The 10,163-nt window shown below is 36.2% G+C and overlaps 1 protein-coding gene across 3 annotated transcripts in view; it reads right to left on the bottom strand.

Annotated features, from left to right (window-relative positions):
* Positions 1–808: 808 nt before the first annotated feature.
* The window catches only part of Tpp2 (tripeptidyl peptidase 2), a 70,950-nt gene continuing 61,595 nt past the window's right edge, over positions 809–10,163 (bottom strand). For 2 of the 3 annotated variants that reach the window (XM_021178932.3, XM_021179004.3), the window contains 3 exons: positions 4,014–4,221; positions 2,342–2,461; positions 809–1,687 (listed from right to left, as the gene is read on the bottom strand). In XM_021178932.3, the coding sequence (XP_021034591.1) occupies positions 1,598–1,687; positions 2,342–2,461; positions 4,014–4,221 (418 nt within the window). In that variant the 3' untranslated portion in view covers positions 809–1,597. Of the gene's footprint in view, positions 1,688–2,341; positions 2,462–4,013; positions 4,222–10,163 lie in introns of those variants that run through there. The other variant, XR_015046958.1, reaches the window with a different exon arrangement.

Here is a 10,163-nt window from a genome sequence, read left to right as displayed (position 1 = left end):
ACCATTGCATACACTAGCAAGATTTTGCTGAAAGGACCCAAATATAGCTGTCTCTTGTGAGACGATGCCGGGGCCTAGCAAACACAGGAGTGGATGTTCACAGTCAGCTATTGGATGTATCACAGGGCTCCCAATGGAGAAGCTAGAGAAAGTACCCAAGGAGCTAAAGGGATCTGCAACCCTATTGTTGGAACAACATGATGTACTAACCAGAACCCTGGAGCTCTTGTCTCTAGCTGCATATGTATCGAAAGATGGCCTAGTCGGCCATCAATGGAAAGAGAGGCCCATTGGACTTGCAAACTTTATATGCCCCAATATAGGGGAATGCCAGGGCCAAAAGAATGGGAATGGGTGGGTAGGGAAGTGGGGGGCGCTATGGGGGACTTTTGGGATAGTATTGGAAATGTAATTGAGGAAAATATGTAATAAAAATATAAAAAAAAAAAAAAAGACTCTAGATCCTGTAAAAACTGCATGCAAGACATTTTAAAGCATATTTGTATTTTTCATAAAGCTCTAATTAAAAAAAGTTACAAATGACTAGACAAGATTAACTAGATCTTTTATAGCAGTAAATGAAGAAACAAAGATCTCACAAACACACACACACACACACACACACACAAATTAAACATATATAAGACTTAAATACACGTTAAGCACTGGAAATATATTCAAATAACTGCAAACCCATAGGAAACATTATAAAATAAAGTACCTCACTTTTTGGTCTATAGATGTAATAAGTTAGTCTGTGTTCTAACCCCAAACTTTATGAAAAATTAAGACCAAGCTTGAATAGCTTTAATATTTACTTTTATTTATAAAAAAAAAAAAATAAGGTATCAGAGTGCATATGGTGTACTGTGCCTGCGGTTTTGTACATTTATTCATGTATTTTACATGATTTCAATGTTATAAACATACTGTGTATTTCTTTACAAAACCAGATAGATTCAGCTGTCTGTCACCAACACAAGAAATTTTAACTCATTCTGATGCTATGTAATTGAGGATGCTTTTTTGATATGACTCCTTATGAAGATTTCCTTAACATGTTTCTTTTCCCAGTTGCCATTTGTTTATGCCTCCCCCCACCCCCACTAATTGAATTTATTTTTAGAAAAAAAGTCTGGAAATTATGTTCCCATATTTTTTAGTCAAATAAATAATTTAGCTACACCTAATGTAGCATTTTTAAGGCCTCTATATAATTGGAAAAATTTAGCATGTTTTAACCTTTTTGATTTATAAAATAAAAAACAGGATGACATTCACAGCTAAAATTAAAAGATGAAAACCTCTCATGCAGTGTGCAGCTGCATCCACCTCAGTTGGGGCTGGCAGGCAGGACGTGCTCTCCACTTGCCAAGTGTGGGAGGCAGTAGGAAAGTAGCATGATGTCAGAGGTCTGTATTACATGTATTAAGCCACACGCCACTGAGTTCTCTGATAAATACATATAGTTTTAATGATCAGTATTGGATGGTGGATGAAAACATGCATTAGTCAGACTAAAAATGCCACACATTTCTTCATATATCCATTCACTATAAAATTTTCTGTTTTGAAATGTAAAGTTTTGGTTCTTATTTTAGAATACACAATAATCAGGAGGATACATGATGGGGAGCCAGTTTTCAGTAAAAGATGCACAATGGGTCCATCCAAGTAATTTCATGAGCTATAATGAAAGAAAGAGTTAGTAAAGGACATGACAGGTCCCAAACCCAAATTTCAGAATAATTTAATAGTAACAGTCACAATGCACAGAAATTTTCCTTCTATCAGTCTATCATTCATTAGTACATCTGCCCACTGACTATCCTTCCTAACGATTCCTAACAAAACACAATCTTTTTCATAGGATAAAAACTCCAGAAAGAGTTCTTTAATCTAATGAAGACCCAAAGGACTTAAACTGTTTTACCATTTGTACTGAGTGATGAACATAGACAGAAAACAAGATGGCATTAAAATAATTTCCTTCATATCTCAAGCTAACTCACAGAAAAAGATCCAACTAGTTTTCCTTTGTATATGCAATATATGGTAAATTAATAAAGTTAGAAATCATCTCAGACAAAAAAAGAAAATATAAACTCCACAAATTCAATGATTTTAGAACCAATGCAACATACATTAAGAAGGAATGCTTCTTCCTTCAAAAAACAAAACATCATCTTCTAACTACAGAAAGTAATTTTGATACTGGTTTAGTAATGGTAACAACAGGCCACAATAGAGTAAGTATTTTTTTATAATGCACACAGGTTTTTTTTCCCCAGTGTTCTAGTCACTACACAGTATGGAAGTCATATACAGTATAATTACTTACTTGAATACAATTTTTCCAGTTTTCTTTTGTTGGTTTTTCTTCTACGAGTTTGGTTGCAAACTTAAGGCCTCTCCCATACATCTTATTTACTAATGCATGCTTGTATGCAAATATCAAAACCTATAAAATAAATAGAGATTATTTATGGCATAATACATTTTAAGGCATATGGCTTTAACAATGAAATGAGGCTTTCACAGAAGTATAGTTTTGTGTGTGGGCACACATGTGTATGTAGAGGCCAGAAATCAGTACAAGGTCTCTTTCTCAATTGCTTCCCACCTTATTCTGGTTGGTTTGGCCAGAGTGGTGGTCCCACAGATCATTCTAATACTGCTGCTGCAGCTCTGGAATTATGGGTGCATTCATAGTACTTGGCTTTTTTTTTACATTGGTGCAAGGGATTGACCTCAAGTTCTCATACTTTTGTGGCAGGCAATTTACTGAGTGAGCCATCTCCCCAGCCTCTGAAAGTATAGCTTTTAATCTGAGTATGTTGTATCAGAAAAATTTAAAAAGGTGTCTTTTATGAGCAAATAATTACATAAAAGAATATAGGAAGTAAATAAGGAGAAGCCATAAGCTACTAAAATCTACTTTAAATCATTACTTTGTGCAAAATAAACCGTAGTTTACATAATTACAGAAAACAAACAGTAGAAATAAAAATGGACAACACCAATCATTAAATTTTTAAAGGACATGTTTTGCATAAACATATCTTTCTGTCACACTGTTTCTATGTTTTGCCTGAACTGCAGAGTCTGGTAACCATCTTCAAAGAAAGAAATTCTGTTATACTAATATGTTCCTTTAGGGCCAAGACATGTACTAAAAATGTTCAATTAACAGGGTCAGTACTGCAGTGCATTACCCATGGTCAGCAGTGTCACGATGAAGACAGAAGTATGTGTAACAATCTCACTATGGTGATTATAAGTATTTACCACCTTGTTACAGTTCTCAAAGACAGAGACTAGTTATTTCTATTTCAAGGAGGAAGCAGTATTTAGAAAAGAGTAGACCTTCAATAACTGTTAACAATTAACAGCAATACCATCAATACTACCGAGGATTTTCCATTAACTTAATATATACTCATAACTTACAGGTAAGAAATAGGCATCAATGTTCAGCAACTTGTGACAAAGCAACAGTGTACTCATATATATAAAATAAGTAAATACATCTTAAAAAAAAAAAAAGACAAATGACAGTAAATGTATTTTTTAAAAACCCAAATTCAAAGAGTTTCAACTTGCTTTTCCAAACATTTGTTTAAAACTGGTGGCTAAAACTGGAGACATATAGAAGTTACAGAGTTCAGTTTTGAGGAAAATAATAATATCTAATCTAAAGAGCATATTTCACCCTCAGAATTAACATAAAAAATTTAGGGAAGAAAAAGGACAACTTTCTAGAAGATTATATATATATATATATATATATATATATATATATATATATATCTTAAAAGGCTACTATGAATATCATCAAAATTGTTTTCAAAATCATTGTTGAACACTTTAAAACAGTTTGGACAAATGCAAGGTACTTGGATAAAATGCATCTTCTTGAGAGTGGAGACTCACCTTCATCCTCTTTGGCAGATAGAGCACAAGAAGGAATGAAAGATCACTACACCAAGACCAATAGCAGAAGGGTAAGTTACCTTAGTGTCAAAAAGATCTGTCCACTTTGTAGTTTCCCAATAGGTTTCCGATAGAGATTCCATGGTACTTTCTCCTTCTTCTTCCTTTGCTTCAGCATCTCCAGCTGCTGCCCCATCGTGAGGCTGTGTATGAAGAAGGTGATCCGCCAGAGCACATCCTTTCCTACAGAGGGCATCTATCAGGGTGGATTTCTGCTTGTCCATATCACTGGAGAGCAAATAAAAAAAATTTTTTTTCACATGTTAAATGTTTTCCAAAGGATGATTTTACTTGAAGTATATACATTCTTTTCTCTAAAACTTACCATGCATAAATTTTATATATCCATATTGTGTAACAAAATTAACATCCATGATGTGTAACAAAATTGTGTTACACATCAAAAGACATTGTTAGTATCATAAGGCTTATCATATATAGAGATGAAATCAGTTAAGGCAATTGTACTTGGTTAAAGGAGAATGCCATAGCAACAGAGATGAAGGATTATTCAGTTGTTATGTCAGCTACACAAATTTTAAGAAGGGCAGTTAAGTCTTTCCATTAAAAAAAAAAAAAAAAATTGGACAGGCCTCCCAACAATTCCCTGACTGCCTGGTTTACCTGGGGTAGAACCAACAAACATTGAACTGCACTCAGTACCCTGACCTCCAACATCTGGCCTAAGAGCCTGTCTACCATCCTGAAGAGGCATGCAAGGACCCAGGAAGATACAGGTCCATAGCTCTCCCTAACTCCATGAGGAATATTGCTGGCATCAGGAACATAGGACCAACTAGGACAACCAGACGGCTAAGTAAGGGTAAGAACACAACCAACAAGAGCCAAGGCCATATGGCACCAACATGGTGGAAGCACAAAGGATGAACTTAAATCAACTTAAATCTTTTTTTTAGAAAGAAAGCCTTTAAAGAGGAAATGAATAAATCCATTAAAGACATAGGAAAACACCGGCAAAAGTTAGAAGCCCTTAAAGAGGAAATAAATCCCTTAATTAAACACAGGAAATACAACCAAAACAAAATGGTACAAGACCTAAAAATGGAAATAGAAACAATAAAGAAATCACAAACGCAGGCAACCCTGGAGCTGGAAAACCTAGGAAAGGCAATGCAAACTATAGCAAAAGCATCACGAACTAACAGAATACAAGAGATGGAAGAGAGCATCACAGGCATATCAGATACCACAGAAGATATTGACACATCGGTCAAAAAATTGCCAAGTTCCTAGTGCAGATACATCCAGGAAATTTGGGACACTGAGAAGACCAAACCTAAAAATAACAGGAATAGAAGAGGAAGGGGATTCTCACTTCAAAGGGCCAGAAAACATCTTCAACAAAATCATAGAAGAAAACTTCCCTAACCAAAAGAAAGAGATGGGCATAAACTGTATAAGAAGCCTTCAGAACACCAAATAGATTGGATCAGAAAAGAAGAAAATCCTCTCACAACATAATAATCAAAACACTAAATGTAGAGAACAAAGAAAGAATATCAAAAGTTGTAAGGGAGAAAGGCCAAGTTACACACAAAGGCAGACCTATCAGAATTATACCTGACTTCTCAACAGAGACTCTAAAACCAAGAAGATCCTGGACAGATGGTCTTGTAGACCCTAAGAGACCACAGGATACTATGCCCTGCAAAACTCTCAATCACCATAGATGGAGAAACCAAGAACTCCATAACAAAACTAAATTTAAACAATATCTTTTTATAAATCCAGCCCTACAGAGGATACTAGAAGGAAGTACTCCAACACAAGAAGGGTAACAACACCTATGAAAGCACACAAAATTAGCTATCTCACCACAAACCCAAAAGAAAAGGAACACACACACACAGACTATCACCTCCAACAACAAAATATTAGGAACTAAGAATCATTGGTCATTAATATGTCTCAAGATCAATGAACTCAATTTCCCAATAAAACGACACAGGCTAACAGACTACATATATAAACAGGATCCATCATTCTGCTGCATACAAGAAACACACCTCAGCAACAAAGATAGTCACTACCTCAGAGTAAAGGGTTGGACAAAAGTTTCCAATGCAAACGGTCTCAAGAAAGAAGCTGGGGTAGCCATTCTAATAGCCAAAAAAAATAGCCTTTCAACCAAAAGTCAACAAAAGAGATGGGGAAGGACACTTCATACTCATCAAAGGAAAAAAAACCACCACAATGAAGACTCAATTCTGAACATCTATACCCCAAATGCAAAGGTACCAACATTTGTAAAAGAAACTTTACTAGAGCTCAAAACACACATTGAATGAACCCCACGCAATAGTTGAGAGACTTCAACATCTGTCTCTTACTAATGGGTAGGTCATCGAAACAGAAACGAAACAGAGATGCAATGAAACTAACATGTTATGAGCCAAGTTGATTTAACAGATATCTACAGAACATTTAACCCAAAACCAAAAGAAGATACCTTCTTCTCAGCACCTTGCCCAATCTTTTCCAAAACTGACATATAATCGGACACAAAGCAAACCTCAACAGATACAGGAAGGCTGAAATAATCCCTTGAATCCTATCAGATCACCATGGACTAAGGCTGGACTTCAATAAAAACAGAAACAACAGAGAGCCCATAAACTCTCTAGTCAATGAAAACTTGGTCAGGGAAGAAATAAAGAAAGAAATTAAAGACTTTCTAGACTTTAATGAAAATGAATGCACAGCATACCCAACTAATGGGTCACAATGCAAGCAGTCTTAAGAGGAAAAAAAAAATCTATCTTACCACTCAGTGCCTTTATAACTTAACAGCATACCTGAAAGCTCTAGAACAAAAGAAGCAAATACACCCAAGAGGAGTTGAGGGGAGTAAATAGCTAAACTCAGGGCTAACATCAGTCTTTTAGGAACAAAGAAAATAATATAAAGAATCAACAAGAGCTGGTTCTTTGAGAAATTCAAGATAGATAAACCTTTATCCAGACTAACTAGAGGGCACAGAGACAAACCAGAGGAACTCAGAAATGAAAATGAAGACATAACAATAGAAACTTAAGAAATTTAAAAAATTATCAGATCCTACTACAAAAGCCTATATTCAACAAAACTGGAAAATCTAGATGTAATAGATGATTTTTAGAACATGTACCAAAGTTAAACCAAGATGAGGGAAACTTATCAAAACAGTCCAATAACCCCTAAGGAAATACAAGCAGTCATTAAAAACCTCCCAACCAAAAAAAAAAAAAAAAAAAAAAAAAGGCCAGGGACAGACGGTTTCAGTGCAGAATTCTACCAGACTTTCAAAGATGAGTTAATACCAATACTCCTCAAACGATTGCACAAAATAGAAACAAAAGAACACTATCAAATTCATTCTATGAGGCCACAGTTACTCTTGATACCTATACAACACAAAGAGTCAACAAAGAAAGAGAACCTCAGACCCATTTTGCTTATGGACATAGATGCAAAAATAATAAACAGAATCCTTGCAAACTGACTCCAAGGTTACATCTAAACTACCATTCACGATCAATTATGTTTTGTCCCAGGGATGCAGGGGTGGTTCAATATACAAAAATCCATCTATGTAATCCACCATATAAACAAACTGAAAGATTAAAATCACATGATCATCTTATCAGACTGCTTTGACAAAATACAACACCCCTTCATGTTAAAAGTTTTGGAGAGATCAAGGGACCTAAGGCACAGACCTAAACATAATAAAGGCAAAATGAAGCAAGCAAAATGAAGCTAGTAGCCAACATCAAATTAACTGGAGAGAAACTTAAAATCAATTCCACTAAAACCAGGGACAAGTTGTCCACTCTGTCCCTATCCAATATAGTATACATATGGGACCTCAAAAATTCTACCAGAGGACTCCTAGCTGAAAAACACCTTCAGCGAAGTGGCCTGATATAAAATTAACACACACACAAAATCATTAGCCCTCACTCCTTCATACAAATGATAAACAGGCCAAGTGAGAAATTAGGGAAGCGACATGCTGTACAGTAGTCATAAAGACTATAAAAATATCTCGAAGAAACTCTAACCAATCAAGTGAAAGACCTGTATGAGAAGATCTTCAGGTCTCTAAAAAAAGTAATGGAAGAAAATCTCATAAGACTGAAAGATCTCTCATGCTCATTCTCTGCAGGACTAACAGAATAAAAATCCGTCATCTTACCAAAAGCAGTCTACAGACTCAATTCCTACCAAAATTCCAACTCAATTCTCTAGAGACCTTGAAAGAGCAATTTCAACTTCATATAGAAAAAAACCAAAAAACCTAGGATAGTTAAAACAATACTGTACAACAAAAGAATTTCTGGAGGCATAACTATCCCTGACTTAAAGCTGTTATTACACAGCAAGAGTAATAAAAACCATGTGACATAATAACAGACAGGTTGATCAATGTAATACAACTGAAGGTGCAGAAATAAACCCATACACCAACAGACACTTAATAGTTGAGAAAGCCAAAACCATACAATATAAAAAAAAGAAAGCATCTTCAACAAATACTGCTGTTCTAACTGAATGTCTGCATGTAGAAGAATGCAAATAGAACCATACTTATTTCCCTGCACAAAACTCAAGTCCAAATGGATCAAAGACTTAAACATAAAACCACATACACTAAATCTAACAGAAGATAAAGTGCAGAACTGCCTTGAACTCATTGGGACAGAAAGACAATTTCCTGAACAGACACACCAATGGCTCAGACACTAAGAAAAACTAAATTAACTGAATTAACCTCATGAAACTGAAAAGGGTTTGCAAGGCTAAGGACACCATTAATATGACAGAACAGCAGCTTACAGAATGGGAAAAGATCTGACAGATGACTAATTTAAAAATATACTAAAAACTCAAGTTAGACATCAACAATACAAATAGCTCAATTAAAAAATAAAGTACAAAACTAAACACAGAATTCTCTACAAAGAAAAGCACTTAAAGAAATGCTCAATGTCCTTAATCATGAGGAGAATGGAAATCAAAATGACTCTTGAGATCATTTTATACCTGTCAGAATGGCTAAGATTAAAAACTCAAGTGACATGACATCACATGCTGGTGAAGTTGTGAAGCAAGGAGAATACTCCCCATTATTATTGGGAGTGCAAACTTGTACAACTGCGTTGGAAATCAATTTGGCAGTTTCTCAAAAACTTGGGAATAGTTCTACCTCTAGAGCCAGTTATATCACCCCTCAGCAATACCCAAAAGATGCTCCCCACCATACAACAAGGAAAATTACTCAACTTTGTTCATAGCAGCTGTATTTGCAATAGCAAGAAACCTAGATGTCCCTCAAATGAAGAATGGACTACTTCTCAGCTATTAAAAACAACTACAGCATGAAATTTGCAAGCAAATATATGGAACTGGAAAATATCACTCTGAGCGACATAACCCAGACCCAGAAAGACAAACATGGTTTGTACTCACTTATAAGTGGACACTAGCATTACAGGATAACCATGTTATACAATCCATAGACCCAAAGAGATTAAGTAATAGGGAGGATAACTGAATCTCACTCAGAAGGGGAAATAAAATAGGCTATGGAGGTGCAAGAAGCAAGGGAACTGCGTGGAAGGCGTGGGGTAGGGAACAGCGTGGAAGGCGTGGGGTAGGGAACAGGTCTCCAGAGCATTGTGGAAGTTTGGGGAATGGGAGAGAGAATGTAAGTCGGTGAATGGGGGACATCTCTGGGATGAAATCTGAGATAAGGAGGCTCCCAGGAGTCTATAGGAGTATCCCTATTGGAGACTCCTACCAGCTGGGGACATGAAGACTGTAGTGGTTGGTCACTTGTAAGACTTCCAGTGGAGGGAGGGGGACTCCAACCCACCCACAAAACCTTCAACCCAAAATTTATCCTGCCTACAAGATGTGCAGGGATATAGATGGAGCAGAATTTAAGGAAATGGCCAACCAATGGCTGGCCCAACTTGAAACCCATCCCATGGGAAAGAGCCTAGCCATGACATTAAAAATAATAGTCTGCTATGCTTGCAGAGTCTCCTGAGATGGTTTATCCAGCAGCTAATGGAAAATATGCAGCAAGCCATATCTAATCATCATGAGTTGTTGGGGAAGTTGAGGGGAACAGGACTGAGCAAGTTGGAGGTGTCAAGGACACC

The sequence above is a fragment of the Mus caroli genome, unplaced genomic scaffold, assembly GCF_978045245.1.
Source record: "Mus caroli unplaced genomic scaffold, Mus_caroli_1 scaffold_1, whole genome shotgun sequence".
Classification (NCBI taxonomy): domain Eukaryota; kingdom Metazoa; phylum Chordata; class Mammalia; order Rodentia; family Muridae; genus Mus; species Mus caroli.
The sequence above is the reverse complement of the archived record's forward strand: the minus strand, read 5'-3'. Positions and strand labels throughout refer to the sequence as shown.